At 37.5% G+C, this 22,992-nt stretch overlaps 1 protein-coding gene across 1 annotated transcript in view; it reads left to right on the top strand.

Moving 5' to 3' along the window:
- The window catches only part of LOC126419763 (cubilin-like), a 753,686-nt gene that overhangs the window by 508,930 nt on the left and 221,764 nt on the right, over positions 1-22,992 (top strand). Inside the window, exons 49-50 of the mRNA XM_050086938.1 lie at positions 7,740-7,905; positions 15,818-16,054. Of these exons, the coding sequence (XP_049942895.1) occupies positions 7,740-7,905; positions 15,818-16,054 (403 nt within the window). The remainder of the gene's footprint in view (positions 1-7,739; positions 7,906-15,817; positions 16,055-22,992) is intronic.

Raw genomic sequence — 22,992 nt, 5'->3', positions numbered from 1 at the left:
TAACTGCTGTCACAGATTGTTTTGAAATTTTGTAATCATACAATAAAGGGTCTTTCTGTCTACTAACTTGCAGTACATTTGTTTTTGTTGAGGGTCAACTGCCACTCCCTGCACCAAGTATTGATCCTCTGCAGGTTTTCCTGCATTTCACTACAGTTTTCTAGATCAACGGGGACAGGTGAAAATGTGTGCCCCAACAGTGCGCAGCTGACGGTATTAATATAATTCTAATTTCGTTCTAGACAGCTGCAGGTCATCAATGATGTCTGTTCTTTTGGACATGTCCGAAAGAACAGACACCGTATCCATATAAGTATACAGTTTTCTAGTGTTGCAACTTCTCGATACACAACAGCATCATCCACAAAATGCCTCATGGAACTTCCAACATTGTCTACTATGTCATTTAAGTATACTGTCGAAAGTAATAGTTCTATAACACTTCCCTGGAGTGTGTGCAAAGTTACTTTTAGATGAGAAGACTTTTTTTCCACTCAGAATGATATGCCCTGTTTTGTTTACTACAAACTCTTCAATCCAACCACGCAGTTGGTCTGATATTCCAGAAGCCCACGTTTTGTTTATTAGGCAGCAATGCAGAACTGCAACAAATGCCTTCTGGATGTCAAGAAACATGGCATCTACCTGATCACCTGTAACTATTGCTTTCTGGGTGTTGTGGATGAACAAAGTGAGCCAGGTTTCACATGGACCATTGTTTTTGGAACCCATGTTGGTTCACAAAGAGGAGATTCTCTAGAAATGTCGTAATATGCAAGCATAAAACATCTTCAAAAATTCTACAACAGGCTGATGTCAGAGATACAGATCTATAGTGATGTGTTTTTGTTCAGCAACCCTTCTTGAGAACATTAATGGCCGTGCTTCTTTCTAATTATTAGGAATGCTTCACTCCTGTAGAGACCTGCAGTACATTGCTGCTAGAAGATAGGCAAATTCTTTTGCATACTTTTTGCCATATTCAGTGATGCTGTAATAGCCTTACGATCACTGATTCCCTGTTCTTTGCGGAGTTGAAACATTTGGCTCTGTTTTTTAGTACCAGGTCTAAGATGTTATCTTCAAAAGTAATTTCTCTGGTAAATTGCTCTAGTTAATATTTGGGTAAGGTACTTAAAACAATTTCACATGATTATCTATCCCTGTTCCTGCTACTTTGGTAAGTTAAAATCTTCATAACATGGTCAGCAAATTTATGGAAAATATTCTCCAAATTTCTCTCAATTGTTCAGCCACAGCTGTTGCTGAGGCAGGGGTTCTATAAAATCAGTCATCATGGAATGTATGGACACAGATCCTGCATGGTTTTGAAGGGAATTTTATACAATTTTTTCTGCAAAATAGTGGCAAGTTCAGGTAATGATGATGGAGGTGGACTGCCATCACGCACCCTTCTCTCCAAAGCAGAGTACAAAGTCTGTATAATATTTGGATCTGGTGACTGTGGTGGCCATGGTAGATATGAAAATTCATCCTCATGCTTGAAAAATCACTCCTGGACAATGCAAGCTATGTGAACAGGGACTCTGTTACCTTGGAACTCAGCATCACCCTTGTACCATGGGACAGACATGATCAGCCAAAATGATCACATAATCCTTGGCAGCAATGCAGCCTTGCAAAGTAACCACAGGGCTTGTGCAATACCACTACATGGCTGTGCATATCGTTACTGAATCACTGCCATATTTCCTCTTGGCAGCAAACTGTCTGCAACATAGGCTTGGCAGCCAGAATTTGGAAACTATGCAAAAAAAAAGCTCATGTGACTAAATGACTTTTTTCAATTGCTCCATAGTCTTGGTTTTATGGTTTCAGCACCACATTTTCATATTAGAGGGATTTGCAACACTTATGTATGGTTTTGGAATTCCAGCTTGTCCTGCAATTCTCAATTTATGGAGCTTGCTTTGTGTAATGTTGGTGCTGATAGGGTTTTTTTTGTCACAGTCGTCTTCAATGACCACCTCTCATGAATACGTAACACATAGTTTCTTTGGTGTTGTGACCTAGGGAATGATGTTTTTCTACTTTCCCTATAAGTGGTAAAAATCTTCAATACAGTCCCCATATAACACCAGCTCCCTTAGTTATGAAATCACTCACCACACGAGCACCAACAAATTACTCATATTTGAATTCGCTTAGCTCCAACATAATGTACTCACAACTACATAGACTACTGTTCTGACCAACACTGACACTTGCAACTTATTGAGGGCATTTTACAGGTGCTATTTATAGTAAAGTATAACAGCACTACCTGAAGAGTTGGCTAGCATGTGCATTTATGTTCAAGCAAGAAATTTTGTGGTGTTTCGATATTTTTGCCCAACATCTGTATATTGAATTGAGTAAATTAGTAAGAAAGCTGATATTTTGAAATCAGCTGCTACCTCCTATATTTCATTAAATACCTTCTGTGCTGTTATTAGCTTAATATAGGATTCATCACAGAAACCACATGGTTTTGTATTGGATTATACGGCCAAGCATTTAGCCTCTGATAGTGGAGGATAACCTTGATTTTTCCATTAGAGTGGAAGCTTTGGTTGTCACAATGTTGTGGAATTGGGAACGTTATATGTTAGCTCTCTTCTCTCTTGCGATTGTTCATGAATGATGAGTGTGTGACGCAACATGACCTTTGAAGCTGTTTTACTGTTCCAGTCTGCCGACATGTTGCAGACCACAACACCATTTTAACATGGGTTGAAAACTTCAACACAATTGGCTTCACGATGAAGAAGAAATACAGTACCTGTACTCAAGAAAATGTTAAGTGAGTTATGGCATATGCGATAGAGAACCTTAGACTGTTGGTTCACTAGTATGCTGTGAGTTTAGGGACTAACAAGTTAATTGTGTGAAGGATCTCACACAAAAATCTTCATCATTTCCCATACAAAATTCATGTGTGTTACTAACTTGGTGGACACAATTGGGAAGAACAGCATCATACCTTTTGTGAACCCATGCTTGTCAGTAATCTTCACTGGCTTCCTTGCTCCTTTTGATCAAAGCTTATGTGACTTCTTTTTGTGGTGATATCTCAAGTCCTGAGTATATGTTAACAAATAAGATTGCCTTGAAGATGTGCAGATGAGACTCCGGGAGAAAATCATTTGTATTCCACGTAAGATGTTAATCGATGCTACATAGAGTTTTGTGACCAGCTAGGAATCAATCTTAAACTTCTCAGGATTCCTGGTGTAATATATTTCCTGTCACTATTGAATTCCTGCTATAACTCTGCTCCTTTCACTTATACAGCTTTTTGACTGGCAGTTTTGGTTTGGTTTATTGATAGATTCTTATTTAGCGCCGTTTGTCTACATTACTTACAGAGTGCGTACTTACTATATAGGACAAGTTAACTAAGTAGTGCACATTTATTGTTAAACTAACTTCAAAAAATTTATATACACAACTACGAGTAAAATGTTAATCATTGTGTTCAGAAATGTTCAGTCCAATAATTGGTTTGCAACATTCTCCCAGCTCAATTCTTTCCTATAGTGTGCTACTCTTTTCAAATGATTATAAATCCATCTCCTTAGATCTATCTTTATTTGGCCTATATATTTTGTTCTCAGTCATCCTTTTATGTCCTGATCACCCACAGAACCTGGAATACACACTGCCTAAAAAAAAGTGGAGCACCTAGAAGACATGGTCAGATGTCAATGTAATTTCTGACTCATACACACCATCAGTGTGTATATGAAACATTAGAGAGTTGCAGTTTCCTGTGACAGCCGCCAGAGTGCATTAGTGTTGTTCATGTTTAGTGGCAGTAGTGTTGTTCATGTTTAGTGATGTACCAGGCCAGGTAGGATAATTAAGGGGCACAAATAACATCTGATGTTGAGTGATACCTGTGAAGGACATGGAGATGCTGCACACCAATTTGAGACAGCAATTTCAGCATATGACATGTAATATAATGTGGCAAAAATGTTTTTGTGTGATGAAGTATTGTTGCTTAAAGCAATAAAAACAGAATACCATGTCATATTATGGATATCCTACACCAAATAAATAATTCATATCTTGTGTAATTGGGGGTACTGCTTCTTAATGCTGCTGTAGGTTCATCTTGAAGTTACTGCATTGCCACACGGGAATCATACAATGGTTAAAAAAAATTCTAGTAGTGCATAGAATTGACTTAACACTGTCTCATGACTGATGTAAGACTGACCTCAGACTGACCTCTGCCTCACCTATGGCGGCATACAAGTTGCCTCTATTAATATGATTTTAAACAATTACTGCCATTGTTACATATTACACTTTTAGATTTATACAATTAAAATTTTTGCGTACATCTTCCCAAATTACATAGAAATTTACATGAAATAAAAGTGAATGATTTCATACAAACACTGGAAAGAATCTGTTTCTGTTAAGACTATAAATTACATGTTTTATCATTCCAACAATATATTTCGTTAATTTGCATATTTCATTTTACTTACTTAAAGAATGATCACCGTATCATTTTCAGATGAACAGAGGGATTAGTTTTATTGAATGAAAGGCCTGGAGTTGATTAATTAACTTTGGACGCATAAAATTTTACATTTCTATATAGTCGTGATTACAGTTCTATTAACTAACACCACGTAGAACATGAGCATACTTGGTTCTGACTGTAAAATCATCATGTCATATTTCTATTAGGGAGACAAACAATTTTTTTTTTTTTGGCTTGAAAACATAAAAATAGTTGTCTTTTGATGACTAAAAATATTGGAACTTTAATCATTAATTATTCCATAATTACAATAGCAAAATTATACCTACCATGTGCCTGAAGTTTGTCTACTGTACAAATTGTGGTGGTACATCAGCTTTTAATCCAACATGTTTCCTTCATTCTGCCTACTGGTGAGGCCCAACATAAACAGTGTCAAAATAGTAGCTTAAATTAGTGCAAATTACTTCAGATCCAGATAACTGGAAAAGACAAAATCAAAGCAGCAGTTTAAATTTGTGTAAATTTACTGATATTAAACGTATGCCCTCTTTGGGAGAGTAGGGATGAGACTGGAAGAGGATACATGATCCCAAAAAGGGGTCCGCCCCAGTAGCAGAGTGGTCAGCGTGACGGATTGCCGTCCTCTGGGCCCGGGTTCGATTCCCGGCTGGGTCGGAGATTTTCTCCGCTCAGGGACTGGGTGTTGTGTTGTGTTCATCATCATTTCATCCCCATCCGGCGCGCAGGTCGCCCAATGTGGCGCCGAATGTAATAAGACCTGCGATATGGCGGCCGGACCTGCCCCGCGAGGGGCCTCCCGGCCAATGACGCCAAACGCTCATCATCATCATCCCAAAAAGGGATGTGGTATTACAAACAGAGTTAAAAACAGACCCCATGGTGGGTCTCCATTTGATTGGCTGCTTGAACTGTGCAATAATGAGATTTGTGGGGCAGTCAGATGTGACAAAGGCCTGAAGCTGGACTGCATGGGAACACGAGAGCAGGCCTACTTGTTGTCAGGGTTCTGGTTGGCTACAACTGACCACCACAAGGGAAGATTGCCATATTGTTTACCTAGAACATTCTAATGCCATCACTTCTACACCTGCCATACTGGGAAAAGTAATGGCCTCCCTGCAATATTTTGTGTCATCTCGCACCATTAGTCAAAGACCAGCAGAGGCCAAGCTAGGGAGTTACCATCCCACGGGTAGGCTGTTGTGAACACCACGACACAGACAGCTACATTTGGAGTGGTGCCAAGAAAGGAAGCATGGGCTGCTAATGAATGGCATCACATTGTGTTCAGTGAGGAATTGTGGTTCTGTACCACAGCAAATGATCATCATCACCGATTATGGTGATGACTGCAGCAGATATTTTTGAGAGGCACAGCTATTTTGCTCCTGGCATTATATTGTGGGAAGCCATCAGGTTTGACTTCACATCATGGCTGGTAGTGATTGAGGGAACTCCTGACAGCTTAACAGTGTGTCACAGACATCTTGCGCCCTCATGAGTTGCCTCTCATGTGAATGTATCGTGGTGACATTTTTCAACAGAATAGTTCTTGTCCACACATTCGTTTGCAGTAACAGTCCTGTGTAATGTTGATGTAATCCCATGGCCAGCAAGATCCCCAGGTCTGTCTCTCATGAAAACATATTTGGGATAGCTCGGATGTTAACTCGATCACAGTTCCAGTATACTGGATATTAAGGACCAGATAAAACATCTGTGACCCCGTTTGTCTCAGGAGCAGGTACAGTGGCTTTACGAAGCCTTCCCCTGTAAATCAGTGCATGCATCCAGGCCCTAGATGGGGTGTGATGTTATACTGAAAAGTGGGCTCATACTGTCAAGTTCTTTGTAAACATGATTTAATACTGTACTCACTGAAATAACATTACATATACCCTCAACCCATGAACTTTTATTTTGTTTCATCTTCCATTCTTCACTTTTTTGTCAGGCAGTGCAGTTTCTCATGCTGAAGTACATCACCCATGCAAGAGTCACATCATGTCTTAATGATACTTAATGCCATCCCACATATTTGTCCCAAGGGCCTTTTGATTTAGTAGATATGGCTTGAAACTACATATTATGCCATGTTGTTCAAGGATGTGACTTCAAAAGCAAAATGCTTTATCAATTAGCATGTGATTTGGGAACTGCTTGCAGTTACTAAACATAAGTAAGTAAATTAGTTCTTTAACAGGAGTTCTCACTGGTTCTTCCACCATAATTCTTTTATCTGGCATACATCAAAGTTTACAAAGTTTCACAGTTGTTTGAGTGTTTCATTAAGTTGAAAGAAACATATTACTGAAAGCTGAACAAACTATCATAGCAACACCTGAACTGGGAAACATGTCTGGATAGATGGCAATAACACATGAAAGCCTACTTTATATTTCTGTGAACCACTATTAAATGATGAATCAAGGAATATACGACACCCATCTATGTGTTGATGCCTAAAAACATTTGAGCAGTCATTATTCCGGCACTCCGTACACAAATGAAATTTGAAGAAACCCTGATACATGATGTAATGGAAAGTCCTTGCTGCTGTGCACTTTGTACTGGTTTTCAGAGTATCCCTGTAAATGTAGATAGTGTGTGCTGAAATTTTGCATTTTGAGTTGCAAAATACTCAAAATTTTTGTGAAGTAATATACATACAATTTTAAAAATTTGAAAAGAATGTAAATATTTTAATAGAGATTATGTTCCAAAAGGAATGATACAAACAATTGATGAGTCAACCTAGTTTAATTAAAGTATCCTTCATCAGATAATATAATACTTCTATGTGAACAGGGAAGTATACTTCTATATTTTCAGGAATACATACAATCTCCCTACTTATGACACAAAAAATTATAAATTTCTGATGCATAATATAACTAACCACCATTAAAACACAGAACTGTTTCATCTTGGTATACTGGATGGAACTGAAAGCATTGTTAAGTCTTCCTCTCAGATGTAATGATGATTTCTCTGAATCTATGTTTTCCAGTCTTTCTCCAGATTAATGTCGTAACAGATATTCAGTGGCTGAGAAACTAAAAGAAGTATTACATACTCATTACCAATCATAATTCCCATTCAAAATTCAACACAATCAGTAATAATTACATGGCTATCACGATTTAATTATATTACAATGAAATAGTGCAGTTTGTGTAGTCTCCTAACTAAAATATATGTGTTACAATGACAGGTATCTGATGGTGGAGAGCGTGGTGTGACATTAGCACGATTAACTGCTCAGAATGTTTCTGCCCATATTGAAACCTTTTCCAATCGTGTAACACTTCATTACTATAGTCGCAAAACCAGAGGACATCGTGGCTTTAAACTGCGCTACTCATCAAATGAACAACAAGGTGAGCTTGTAGAAGTGTATGTATTCATATCAATTGCACACTATGTTACTTTATCTCTTATGTTGTTTCTCATACTGAAAATTTTCGACTCTCTTCATATCCCTAATGAAACAAAATGATAATTAGATGGAGGAATAATAACAATAGGCTTAATAATTATTCTAAATCACTGTCAATATAAACTAAAGGATTTTAGATATGTCAACCAGGACATAAAACAAAAAACTAGTTAAATTTATAAATTTCAGTCAATTCCTCTATGGCCGTTATATACATAAAATGCTTTCATGAATTATATTTGGCTTGAGATACAAATTGTAAAGTATAACACTTAATGCATTTACACAAACAAGCTTGCCTTGCATACGCATATCTCTGCTGCTCAGGCCAAACTGAACTTGAAATGCCTCAAACGGCAGAAACAATTCATTGTGGAGTGGGGAGATGGAGGTATAGCAGGGCATGGGTGGGGAAAAGGAAACAGTGCTACCTGGCAAACCATGCAGGGACTAGAAGTGGCAAACAAAGCTACCTGGTGCAGCAAGGCTGTGTGGGAGAGAGGGGAGGGAAAAATGGAGCAGAAAGGAGAGGATAAAGAAGCGGAAAAGAACAGTGGGTGCACTGGTAGAGAGCAGTGCACTGTGTAGTAAGGGACATTAGTTGGGAGAGGTGATACTCTTTTTGGGTGGTGGATGTGGGGGCAGTAGGTTACTGTGGGTTGAGACTGGAATGATTTCAAGAGTGGAGAATGTGTTGTGAAGATAACTCCTATCTGCACAGTTCAGAAAAGCTGTTGGTGGCGGGCAGATTCAGATGGCCTGGATTGTGAAGCACCCCTGGCATCAAGTATGTTGTGCTTAACTGCATGTTGTGCAACAGGGTGGTCCAGTTTGCTATTGGCACAGTCTGATCGTGGCTGTTGGTCCTGGTGGATAGCTGGTTGGTCGTCATACCAAAATAAAAAGCTTTGCAAAGATTGTAGCAGAGGTGGTACATGACACATCTGCGTTATAGGTTACCTGGCCTCTGATGGGGTAGGATAACTCTGTGATAGGATTGGAATGGGAAGTACTTGGTGGGTAGACTCGACAGGTCTTGCACCTGGGTCTTGCAGCATCCCTATGTCACTCCCAATCCCAACCCCTGCACCAAGGGGTTGGGTTTTGGAGTGGCATAGGGATGGACTTGGATGTTGGACTAGGAAGTTGGATGGGTGATGAAACACCACTTTAGGGGGTGGGAAGGATCTTGGCTACAACGTCACTTATAGCAGGCCATGATGGTAGGTAATCAAAGCCCTGATGAAGGATGTGGTTCAGTTGTTCCAGTCCAGGGTGATATTGGGTGCTGAAGAGGGCACTCATTTGTAGCTGGTTCTTGGAGGTGGTGGGAGGATTTCAGATCTGTGGGATATAGCACAGGTAATCTGTTTGTGGACTAGGTCTGGGGGGTAGTGCCCTGATGTGGAAGAGATGACAGCTTTTGAAATGCAGATACTGTTGGTGGTTGGTGGGTTTAATGCGGACAGAGAGTGGGTGGAGTCCTCAGAGAGCAGGAAAGTGGCATGGTGGGTTGAGAAGCACTAAGTGAAGTGAATGGGAGAGAAGGTGTCGAGGTTGTCAGGGAATGAGGATGGGGTGTTGTAGCCTTGAGCCCAGATCAGGAAGATATCAATGAACCAGAACCAGATCAGGGGTTTGGATTTTTGAGAAGATAGAAAAGTTTCCTCTAACCATCCCAAAAACAGTTTGGCCTAGGAGGATGGCTTGAAGGTGACCAGGCTGGGTGCATATTTATTTGTATATTTTCCCTTCAAAGATGAAGCAGTTGAGTGTTAGGGTACAGTTAGTAAGGTGTACAAGAAATGAGGTAGTGGGTTCGGAGAGGTAGTGTTGAGTAGTGGAAAGACCATGAGTATGAGGGATGTTGGTGTATAGGGAAGTGGTATAGACAGCGACGAGTGGAGATCCGGGACGTAACAGGTTGAGGACAGTGGAGAGTCAGTCAAGAAAATGGTTGGTATCTTTGATGTGAGGGCTATATTTTTGACAATAGGTTGGTGTTGATCACTGAGGACCAAAATTCTTTCAGTGGGCACACAACAACCAGCTACAATGGGACATCCAGGATTGATGAGGTTATGGATTATGGAGAAAATGTTGAAGGTGGATATGCATGGTGTGGTAGGGGTGAGGAGGGAAATGAATTCAGGAGAGGTGTTCTGGGAGGTGTCTGAGTGTGTAAGTAGGGATTGGAGGTTATGTTATGACATTGAGTGCTCAAATTTGAAGTTGCAATTTTTTCTCCACTGTGGCAATTAAGTATTATCTCTAAATAACATCTGATTTCTTACATAAAGGACTATGGCTCTAGATATGATGTCAAATGATCTCCATTCCAGTTACACTTTCAGTCATCAAACTGACATTTGATGACACTTTTGCACAAATTATCATACAACAAATGGCACATTTGAGAGATCTTTAATTAAGTGGACAAATTAAACTAGATATATTCATAGTATGCATGTATAACTATGAAAAACACCAAATACTTTATTTGAATTTTACAATCATGTAAATCAGCATGCTGTCTGATACCTTTTGACCTAACCTAGACCCCAGCTTGTGCAACAGATCGTGCTCTGACAACATACTTTATTCACAAAATAGTTAAAGTAATATGAATAAATATTCTCTGTGTTATGTTTTACCTCCAAAATCACATTTGTATGACACCATGTGTACTATGCTGTGATTGGCTGCTAGAAGCAAATCAAGTGGACAGGACATTGATTTCTCTTGTTTTGTAGCATATTTGGTAAATTATATATTTATACATACCTACTACAAAAATATATAGTTTAGTTGATCCACCATATAAAAGTCCTCTCTGAACTGTGTAATTTTTGTGCGATTTGTTGTGTAAAAATATCAGAAATCTGACATTGCTGAAAAAACTTTATCTGTTATCCAAGTTAAAAGCAAAGATTGTTTCATTATTGTTGGAATATGAAATTTGCAACTAAACCAGTAAGCTTTTGAGAAATATGGAGGGATGAATACATCAGGCAGATGTGAAACACACTGGGTTGCATCTTGAGACTCCTTGCTCAGCTGGTTTCAACATGTGGCATCACGCATGATGTGAGTTCAATCTACCAACTCCATTACAAGAAAAAGTAGGCACAATAGTTACCTTACTTCTCAACATTCTTGATGAAGTCAAAGTGCAAAATTAATATCTTCAGGCTCAGAGTCTCTGGAACAGGAATACTGGATTTTCAAGCCATACATAAACAGCTAATTATTAGTTTCAACAATATTCATAAATGATTCTAGCTTGTAGTTCCACATATTTCTCACAGTTATGAAAGTTGCAACATAAATGCTTCACTTGACACATTAGCAATGCATGAGGAGCATTCTCACAACATACGTTTCCTAGCATGTCTCACCAGCTTGTCCTCTTCACTGATCCCAGGCACCATTCACACTGAGGTGATGCGATATGATGTAGAAGCAACATGCATTGGTGGAGTGCATGGAAACATAATGGAAGTAACTTTACTGAATCGCACTGGGACAACAGCAATATGACACTGTTATGTGTCTCTGTCCTATCACTGGACTCAACACAGAGTGCTGGTTGCTCCACACAGCTCATATCTCTACAATAGGTGGGAAGAGAAGTTTCATGTCATCCGATTTGCCTTTTTGTGTAAAAAAAACGAAAACCATTGTTTTGGAGTCACGTGTTTTCCACGATGCAGTCTTCATCATTCATTTTTGAGGAAATTGTTCAGTAAAAAACAAAAAAAAAAAAAAAAATCTATAACTTATAACATTATAGCATGACAGTGAACTGGTTTTCTTTTCATTATTGCCTGTAGTTATTGTTATACTTTAAAATAAAATACTGCACCGCACATACTTTGAAAAGTTTTCAGTGAAAAATGTAGTTGCTGGCCAGTTTACATTTGATTTATTTTATAGAGTATATTCCTGCTTAAGAAATGTAGCTAGCTGCAATGAGCTATGATGTGCCACACACAACACTATGACTGTGTGCCGTGCTGTAAGGAGCTGTGTCATTTCGATGCCAATACAAGCTGAAGCATTCACTTACATGTATGCTTTCAAGCTGGGAAGACATCTTGACCTGTTCATTTCTTGCTGTGCTGCATATAGTGAACATGTCCTTCAAACAAGGACTGTTTGAAGATGATATCTTTCATCCAGCTTCTTGAGAAAAGCACTCGTTTGTGGGATTACACTATGAAGTCATATTCAAGGGCAAAATTCTTGTTGCTGTTGAATGAGCAGCTTTACGAAACTGAGAAGGAGATAGTGGAATTTTCCTCATCATTATCATCAGTGCCTTCTTCATATCTAACACAACATCATCTATCCCTACACACAACTCACCATATAATGCCACAACATCAGTAATGACTTATCTGACTTCAGATATGGCAATGTTACTTATAAGTACATGTGAATCTGAATCATATTCTAATGCAACATACTAATCAGTGGCAGCTTTTGAAATTGTATTCTTATTTGCTGTACATGTGTACTTCACTGAATAAACTATCACACTACATGGTCTCATTAAAATAAACTTTTCATGGTGTCATTTTTAACATAATTCACTGATCTTTTTTGTAATCCCTGCTTACTTGCCTGTCAGCAGAAGAAAAAGCAAATCAAAATTTTGTGTCCTGCAATCTCAAGATCGCTGGTATTAGTTGCTAGAAAAAGTGGAAATGTCTGGATTAATTTTGTGGAATTTGTGTTTGTTTGGAAGGAGATCATGAGAAACCACAGATGACCTATGATCGGTTTTAATAGCATTGTATAGTTGCACACAGTACTTCTTTTTCAGTTGTATGAGCTTTAAATATTGATAAGTCACAATAACATCCTCTTCAGAAGAGCTCATGATTGCAGCTGAGCCAAAAACATGAGTCGTTCTGTCTTGTTTGTTGTAACGCATGTCACATCGCATTGTATATCGTACTGGCCCAGTGTGAACACAAGAGTTGCAACAACAGGTGTTATGCTGCACAACCTTTACTACAGTGAATCATATTGCATATCATATCACCTCAGTTTGACCAACACCTTAGTGCTAAACTTGTTGCACTCGCTCCATTGTCAATGGAACATTTACATTTTAACCTCTTTACATGGGTCACTAATAAATATTCAGATTTATGTTAAACAAGGGACAGATATTCGTAATTTTTGTATAATATTTCTACATCTTTATAATGATCAGTGACTATAGCAATACAATATAACTTTCTTGTTTTTAGCAATGCTAGGAACTTGATTTCAGCAGTTGTTATATTCGTGAAGACAACATTACATTATTATTTTACTTGTCTCTGGAAATTACTTTCCAGTTTTTATATATTGTTTCAGCGTTACTTAAGTTCATGTGTGATACTAACATCAATATTTGTGAGAATAAGGTGTGTTTTAGCAATTCTATTTGAGACACAGGCTGTGAATTTAATAATTGGATTTAAGTCCAACTCAACATGTCTGACAAAAATTAAGAGTTATTTTTTTGTGTTTACTCCGTCCTCTAGGTTTTTTAATGAACTATAAATTATTGAAAGGTAACAACTTTCTATAAATATGTAACTTTTGAAGTTAAATTTTTTATCAGATTATGAATCAGTTTGTATTCTGTATACACTGTGTCTTGCGAAAGACACCAGGGAGGGGTCCTTGGGTTGTGCGGTGCATTTGGCGGCTGTTGCCACTGTATCTGCCAGCTGTTGCTATGCGTAGTTCTTGAACCCCAATACTTTGCATGTGCCCCTACACTGTGTGACTGAGCATACTGGTGTTTTCTTTTGAGTTTATTTATCAAGTTTAATTGCTTCAAATATTGTTACTAGATGTCATTGTTGCAACTGCGCCAATTCCGGGGCTTTCCCTGCCCGTTTGTTATTGGACCCAGTCCTCGGACAGAAATACTGTGCACATGTCTTCTGTACTGTGCGACTGAGTGTTTGGGTGTTTTATTTTGAGTTTCCTTTTGAGTTTCCAATCAGTATGGTTCACATGAAGGATCAGCAAGTATTTCTTGTGTTGAACTATGCAAAAATAGAATCAAATGTGGAATATTGGGTAGAATTCATATGAAAATTTCCCAGTGTGCATGTTTGCAATGTCTCAATGTTATGCAGGTTAGTGAAGAAATTTCAGGAGACTCGATCTATGTCACACATACAAAGGCCTAGAGAACCTAGTTTCTTAAACAAAAATAACTTAGACATGATAGGGAAAGCCTTGGAAAGAATCCAAGAAAATCTTTGCACCGTTTATCACTTCAGACTTGTGTGTGAAGGGCATTTACTCACAGAGCTGTGCACTAACTGAAATTGAATCATATGAAATACTGGTAGTGCTTCAACACTTGGATTCTGTTGCTTGATGCCATGATTGCAACTGGCAGTTACAATCTGTGCACGATGGGGATGTTTATCATAAGATGCTTTTTTGCTGATTAAGTATGGCTACATTTGTCAGGGCACTTAAATTCTCAGAACAATCGACGTTGGAGCTCCAAAAATCCTCATGAATTATGTCAACAACCTCTGCATGATGTGAAGTGTCATGTGCAATTAGTGCAAGACAAATGATTGGATCAATCTTTTTCCATGAAACAATACATTCTGACAGGTATTTGAATGATATGTTGCATCCTTTTTTTTTGAGAACTAACACCTAACAGACAGATGTATGATTATTTTATGTAAGACATTGCAAGACCACACATTGCCAATGCTTCTATGACAGCAATACAAGGTGTTTTTTTTTATGTAGGATAGTTGACTGGCATCCTCATTCTCCAGATTTAAATCTGTGTGACTTTTATCTTTGGGGAATGTTAAAAGACAAGATTTATGCAACCAGTACTCCAAAAACAAGCTGCCAGAATCTAATATGAACATAGGAAAAAATAACACAAAAACCAGTAAAAAACACCAATAACAACAGAGAATAGCACTGAAATAGGCAAAAAATAACGCCAAAATTGAAATAAAATGACATCAAAAGTGGACATAGAATAAAACGTTTTTTTCCTGTCCCCACTTATAGATTCACAAGGAATAGGCTCCGAAGTATTGAAAGCTGCAACCTTATTATTAGTTTGATATGTTGTGATTCATCAGGTGCAGGGCACATAGTTTAATTGATGGGTTGCTGATATTGTATACCCTCAGTTTCTTGAAAAGAAGGTCATGGTTTACTGAGCCAAAAATCCTGCTCATGTCAAGAAATATTAAAATAGAGCACGTAGCCTGTTCTGCATGACTATATAAATTATGGAAGAATCTGATAACAGCATTGATGGTGCTTAGATTTTCTTGATATTGATGCTGAGATTAGAAAAGGATTTTGTGTCTGTAGAAGAAAACAGTGAGTCGAGATTTGATAGTGGTTTCAAATATTTTGCTGACCTTAACGATGAGCATATATCAGTCTATAATAGAAAGTTCTTCCTTACTTCCCATATGTTCTCTCTGAATCATGCTTGCTTTTAAGGCAGTGGAAAATTTGCGATGGAATAACAACAATATGAATTAGGATAGATTTCTAAGTGCCACATGGAAGAGGGGTTGAGTGGCAGACATTTAAAAGTCGACTGTTAGGTAATAAAGCTAGTTATATATGCTTCACTCACTCATTAAATTTATTCTGTATATTTGCCACTTGATTATATTCCTGTGAATTATATATTGATGCACAAATATATCCATCTTCTGTGTCAAATATCATACATATGCATGTTGAATTCAGAAGCTTCTCCTAAGATAATTGATTATAAACTGTTTTTAAACTATTTCTAACAAATATACATGTTAGTATATCTTTGTTTATGTTTACAGTATGTGGTGGCACCTTAACGCCTCTTGGTAGTGGTGTCTTGTCCTCTCCAGCTAGTAATGGTAGTGCTTATTATTGTGAATGGCAATGGGATGCTTCACCAGTATTGGGAAATCAGACTGTTGCACCAAGTACACCAACTGCAAAAACTTTCACACTTAAGCTTCTAAGTGTTAATGTTTCTGGTCCTTACGAGGGCTTCTGTAGATGGTGGTATAGTGGAATAAATATCATAACAGGTATGTGCACTTTCCCATGTCTCATGTAAGATGTAAGAACCTTATTTTTGTGTGCAAGTGTCATTCAGGATGTCAATATTGATAGTCCTCCTCTTGTAGAATGCTCTTAATTTTGTGATGTGCTACCAGTGATCATCATCTTCTACCAGTGATCATCGTCTTTCACAGTGAAGTATGGAAAATGATCTCTTTCTTCTGCCACAACATGAACAAACTCTTGGTGAGATTTAGAATGAACTTATGTAGTTTACGCTTACAAGTGAGGTCCAATGACATGTGGCACACCATTAAGGCAATGTGGAAAATCACCAACTGTTAAAAACAAGTTTCCTTTATATTTTATCAGACTAGCAGCTTTACTACCTGGAGTACTCTCATGTGTTGTATATCTATTTTTCTTGAATGTAGAACTATGTAAGTTGTAAACTCAGCATTACATCTACTTATACTTCTGTGCCCCTCAAGCCACCATGCAGTACCTGTTGGAGAGCATGAGGTGTACCAAAATTATGGCGGCATTCTGTGTTCAACTCTAGCAAATAAGTGAGGACTGAAAGGTAGCATAAATATATAGAAGGACTCAATAAAGGAAAGAAATGTGTAGGAGATGTTATGGAAAGGGAGGAGGAAGTGAATATAGAAGAGATTAGGGAAGCTATACTGCATGAGAATGGCACTTTAAGTATACAAAATTTGCTCGGAATTGTTAAGATCCTTGGGAGAACCAGCCATGACACAACTGTTCCACCTGGTACATAGGATATATTAGTTAGACAAAATTCTTTCAGACATTCAAGAAGAATGTAATAACCTGAATATCAAATACAGCAAGTGCAATGTGAATTTTACCAACCGTCAGTTTCATAAATCATGGTTGCAAAATACTAACATGAATACAATGATGGATCAACTAGTTGTTTCTTCAATTTATGTACTTTTGCATGACATAATCTTAATATATATTGAGATTTGGCTGAGATCATAGCATTGATCATTGCATTGCATGCAACTTGCCTGCAGATCTGTGTAATAGTTGTCAATAAAGCACCTTCATACAGTTATGTGGCTTTTGGAAACACCTCATCATTCTTGACTTTTGAATTTTTATAATTTTTATGCTTATTTGAATGGTTAATGAGTGTTGAGTGTAGTTACTGTTATTTGTAATATCTCTGAGCTGTGGTTGCCCTGCCCAGAAAGTTGTTTTATACAAGTTTAATATGTACAAGTATCTCCTGATATCTGAAAACAATGTTAGCCCATTCGTGTATACAATAAAAAATTTGTTCCTGGTGGTGATGATTTGAACAACATTTAAGGAAAGAAAATATTGTAGTAAAGGAGAAACTTACACTTTCAGATTCGAGTAATTTTTGCACTCACACCAGATTATTAGAAAATATCAATGTTTTCTGCTTTGGTTTATGGTAATAGGTATTCAAAATATTTATAATTTGTTCTAATCACAGTTGTTCCCATTTTCATGCATTTCAAGACCCTGAAGTATCTCTGCATCTCGAAGTGACTAGCATGCTTCGCAGTTTCCATCTTTCACACCATTTCTTATTACGGGACACTGTTGATACACAATGTCGTTAATGCATTTCCAAAAGAAATTGTCAAGGGGGATTATGTCTTCCAGTTGTGGTGCCAAAGTCAATGGCTCCCTCTAAAAATACACCCATCAAGAAGACCTTGATTTAAGGCACACCTGGTCATGAAGGAAAAATGTACTGGACATCAATATTGCTGCCCACTTTAACAGCTATTTTGCTAGTGGAGCATCTTTTAGCAATTCTTCGGTGTATATTGGAGAAATACAGACTGATAACTCATCATTCAGTTTTTTATAAAAAATGGTTCTACAACTTTATCATGGATGAGTGCACACCAAGAATTAGTGCTGCAGGTGTGTTGGTTGCCTTACTGATGTAACCAATTAAGGTTTTTGTCTGACTAATTGAGAGCTTTGTGGAGAATTACCTTTCCTTCAACTATGAAAATGGCTTCGTTGGTCCACAGTCCAATAACAGTGAAGACCACATTTTGGTTTAAAACACAGTTGTAGGAGTCAGTTACTGCCTGGAAGTCATCTTCATTTAACGTATGATGAACATGAATATGTGGACATAATCAATGGTCATGTAATTTTGAAGTTGACTTTGCTTTCTCAGTTTTCTGGCAGATTCTGGGGGATGTAATGTTTCTGCGAAATGGTACTTGTACTGTAGGTCTGAAGCACCTCGTGTATTCTATGAATAGTAATGGTTCTGTAGGTACTTAATAAACTGTACACTTCATCTAAATATTGAACTTTAGAACAAGATAAATAACTACTATTACAGGTAATATTATCTTTTTGCTGGTTATTTAACACACTCATGCCTGACAAATGTATACACACTGATGCTCACAATGTGACAGATAGTGATTTGTTGACTGCAGGAGAGTAGAGTTCTTCCAGTGATGATTATTCTTGATGATGGTGATCGATTCGTCTGGAGTGAGCTGTGAACTCAGGTCACTACATTACACCCCCACAAGGAAAAGAAAGAAAAATAAATAACTAGCTTGGACTAGAAAATATCTACTGAACTGAAACAGAACTGTGCTTTTCATCCATAATGAGGTTCCATCCCAGCTGAATGCTGCTGGGTCGGTTGTTGTTGTGAGGTGGCTACTGCATCTGGGTGGGTGGTAGTCAGCCTGTTTTCACGTGGGCAGCACTACTATGGATGATGTTGTGGTGCTGTTGGCTGTAGCTAGTGGCAGTTCTATGTCTGGTGTTGGTCTGCATTTCAGTGGCATCTTCTGCACTGAGGTAGGCCGTCTTAATGGACACCCTGTGTCTGTCCTTTTGATGCAGAGAGCGAGTGTCCTATCGTTTCATCCTGCAACCTTGTATAAGCATCAGTGAGGTGGCTCCAGTATCTGCACAGTGGGCTTTGTCGCTCCCAGCTCTTAGAAGACAGAAGTAGCCTGTTTTCCATGCCAACTGCATGCAGATTGTGGCACAGACCATGTGTTAATCATATCCCAAATGAAAATAGAGCTCAAAAGGAAACTAAATAGAAGTAGCATGGAAATTTCTAGGTACAACATAGGAAATCTAGTGGAAAAAAGGGTAAAAGAAAACTTTACAAAACAGATGGAAGGTCACTTAGTAAAAACTAGACTGGTTCCTACGGAACAACATGAGGAAAGCAGATGGAGACGCATAAAGACCAGTTGCCATGAAGTAACTTCCAGTATTATAGGAAACCGAAAGTGAACTAACAAGGAAATACCGCATCCAAAAAGGGAGCAATATTATCACAATATCTGCCAGGTCACTCAGTGAATCCTAAGACTAGAGAAAGGGAATATTGCAACAATACGAGTAAATCTTTTGGAAAATTCAATAAGGGAAGAATTTATAAAGTATCAGCATGGGAAAACGCAACATACAAAAAAGATGAAAATGTACTTTTCACAACCACTCAACTGCAGTGATCCACCCTGGATTACATTGTACTTTAAGTTTGAAGCACCTGATACAGTTGACATACAAGTTTCTAACCCAAAAGTTAATTAAATACAGCTACAGCAAGAAATAAAAAAATTAAATAATAACAAGGCTTGCAATTAAGAACAGACACATGGAGTTATTTAAAAATGGAGGACCACAACTGGAATTAGAACTATAGTCTTCAATGGAAACAATTTTCAAGATGAAAACCATACCTGCAGACTGGAAAACAATCCATATTAGATAATTTATTCATGCTAAGATGTGTAACTGAGAAGGCATGGGAATTTAGTGTGTATGTCCACATATTATTTATCAGTTTTAAAATTGAGTTTGATTAATACACCAACAGACAGTCCTAAATATAATGAAGGAATCTGAAATACCCTCAAAGTCAGTCAGATTAGTTAAAATGTATATAGGTGAAACTTCACATCATATAACGAGGCCTTTATGAGAAACTGAAAATTTGAAGGTATACACTGAACTGAGACAAGGTATACACTGAATTGAGACAAAAGACACCATTTCACATCTTTTATTTAATTTCACCTTAGAGAAGATGGATAGGGGACTTATTAAAACTATTCCACAAGGTATCCAACTGCAGGGGATGAATATTACTAGGCTTTCCTGTGCAGATGATGTAGCATTGATAAGTAGTTCCAAAAAAGAATTAATCACTACAATGCAAAATTATTAGAAAATATCGGAGTAAACAGGATTACATTGTAATGAAGGAAACACAGAATATGTGGCCCTAAATAAGAAAATCTGAAGTAACACAACTTTTTTTGTAGAAGGGTTCACTTTATAATGTTCCTCTCAGATTGTCACATTTAACTGAACTTTCTATTTCCTGGATTTCATTCTATGAAAGAATATAACAGTTTCCAACTTCACAAAACTTATTGACAAATGAGCTGCATACTCATCACGTTAACGAAACACTGACTGACATACTTCACAGATCTCTTTGACTGCCTGATAAGACAACTCAACAAATAACTCCCCCACAGCATTGCTGCTTTGCTTTATATGGAATTTTAACAATACATTTCAAATGAAACCATTTTTAATTTTTTACAATTTTGATGTTACAATCAAAATTTACAAAACATAAAGAATTTGATATTACAGCCAAAGAAGGTATAACATACAATATTAATTGACATAATTTTGATAGTATCATCACTAGTTTTAAATATGAAAATCAATTTGAACTTTAATTACAATAATGTCTCTTGCATTATTTTACATAATTGTTTGTTACTTTTGAATACATTGTGGGAGTGAGCAGTGATCAATGTGTTACAAATATTTACTATCAAAAACAGTCTTGATCACAATTTATTTATTACGGTGACTGGTTTCACTAACAGGTCTTGAGAGGGCAACCCATTGTACTGTCAAAACAAAGTTCATTTATCCTACATGTTTAAATATTTTTGACGCTTTGCCTGTCTTTCTGGTAATCTCCTTTTAAGTGCATCAATCAACATCATTTTGAAGTTGGTTCTTACAAAACTCTTTGAAAGTGCCATCCCTATTCCTACAATTAGAACCATTCAAAAATTCGCTTTTGATGCTCTCCTGTTCAGCTTCCGACCAAAATTTGTGTAAAAACTTTTCTCAAAACTCTAATATGTTTCCCACTGACTTACATTTAAATTTCCCCATGACAGAACTTTGCGTTAAAGAAATCTTTTAACAAATTTAATTTTTTGATTGTCATTCATGCCTGACACAAAAATATCTGTGCAGTGATGCAGAAAATCCACTGAATGTAAATTATCTGATGGAAAACTTTTGATAGGAGTATTGGACCATGCAGTACCACTGTTTGCACACAGATTTTTGTGAATGCAAATTTTCTGAACTGCTGAAATTTTTTGATCTAAAGCAGTTATGTGAGTCTGCATATTGATTTCTACATTTAAAATTTTTTAGTTTAAACTGGCAATATTTTGTTGTTTTTTCTTTTTTGTTTCTGCTGCGGCCTTCTGTTCAACTCTTAAATCATCAACATTCTTTGATCCTTTTGCTGACTCAGCTACAAATTCATTTTCCAAAAGAATAAGTTTATTTTCTAAAAGATCAACTCTTTCATTCACAACCAGTTTTTTAACTCTGAAACTTGATTACTTGTGTGATCTATGTGATCTTGTACTCTGTCCATTTTGCTATTGTTGTCATACTTATTTTAGTTAACTGATCATTAACAGCCCTAAATTTGCTATTGGTATCTGTCTTCATTTACTGTAGTTTTGCCAAAATTAACTGCAGAATAACAGTTTTTACTGTTTCTTTAATGACTACAATTTCACTCGGCTCAAACATGTCCTGATAGAATCCTGCAACTTTCATTTGTACCTCTCTTTTGCTTTTGTCCCTATTCATTTTGTTAACAAGCACTTGAGTCTACAAACAAATTAACTTCACAAATGGTGTGTACTTATCTTTCCTTTTTGATGTCCCTGGTTGTAGTTGTAAAATCCTCTGCAGTTTCATTTGATCCAGTCTGTCATTAATGGTAGTACATTATCACTGTTGGGCAGCCTTCAGTTATTGCTCCATGTGACTGAAAATTTATCTGTACATAAATTACAAAAATCAATGAAATGAAGCACTTTCTGTAAAAGACAAAACTTCATTATCAATTAATAATGAACAACACCCACACTTGTAATCTCCCCCCACCTTCCTAATTTCTGCTGTTGTCTACAATAAGCAAAGTGTTTTCTGAAGGTTTGAGAGGAGTAAGATTACAATAAACTTTCTAGTTTACTTATCTTTTCTTGTAGAGTTGGCTCCAGTTCTTCTTGTCCTGGGGTCTGATTCTTGAAGGTGAAATTGTCACATTTTAGGTCCTCATGGGTGAATTGATCTAAATAATTTTGAAGATTGTTGTTGCAGAATTTTCGGTCTTATGTTAATATATTTTATTCAAAAAGATTTCGGGCTTTCAGCCGGTCGTTGTTAGCTTCCATCCACAATATTTCGACTGGACAACTGCCAGCCATCCTCAGGTGAGCCATCGAAGACTGACGAAGATGCCCTCCATTCCGCAATATATAGCGTGCAGCGAGTATTCCGCACATGCGTCAAAATCATATTGACAGATGAACCACACCTCCTGCCAACAGCGCCCTAGCTGGTGGAACTGCAGAACTCAGCTGTCTTCGGCGTTGTCCCTTGCCGTGGCCATCGGAGTACTCTGACATCTTTGTCTGGAGCAGATCTTAGAGATGACAGGGTTCCACACATTATCTAGCTGGTAGCCATTGTCACAGTTCATAAGATTGTCTGTCATGCGAATTTCCACTGAGTCTTTTATGACGGAGTCCCAAAAGGATGTTGCTGTGGCCAATATTGTTGTCTTGTCATACTCCATTGAGTGTCCAGTGGAAATGAATGCTCAGCAATTTCA

This window comes from Schistocerca serialis, chromosome 9, assembly GCF_023864345.2.
Source record: "Schistocerca serialis cubense isolate TAMUIC-IGC-003099 chromosome 9, iqSchSeri2.2, whole genome shotgun sequence".
NCBI lineage: Eukaryota > Metazoa > Arthropoda > Insecta > Orthoptera > Acrididae > Schistocerca > Schistocerca serialis.
Note: the sequence above shows the minus strand (reverse complement) of the source record. Positions and strands in the feature narration are given on the sequence as shown.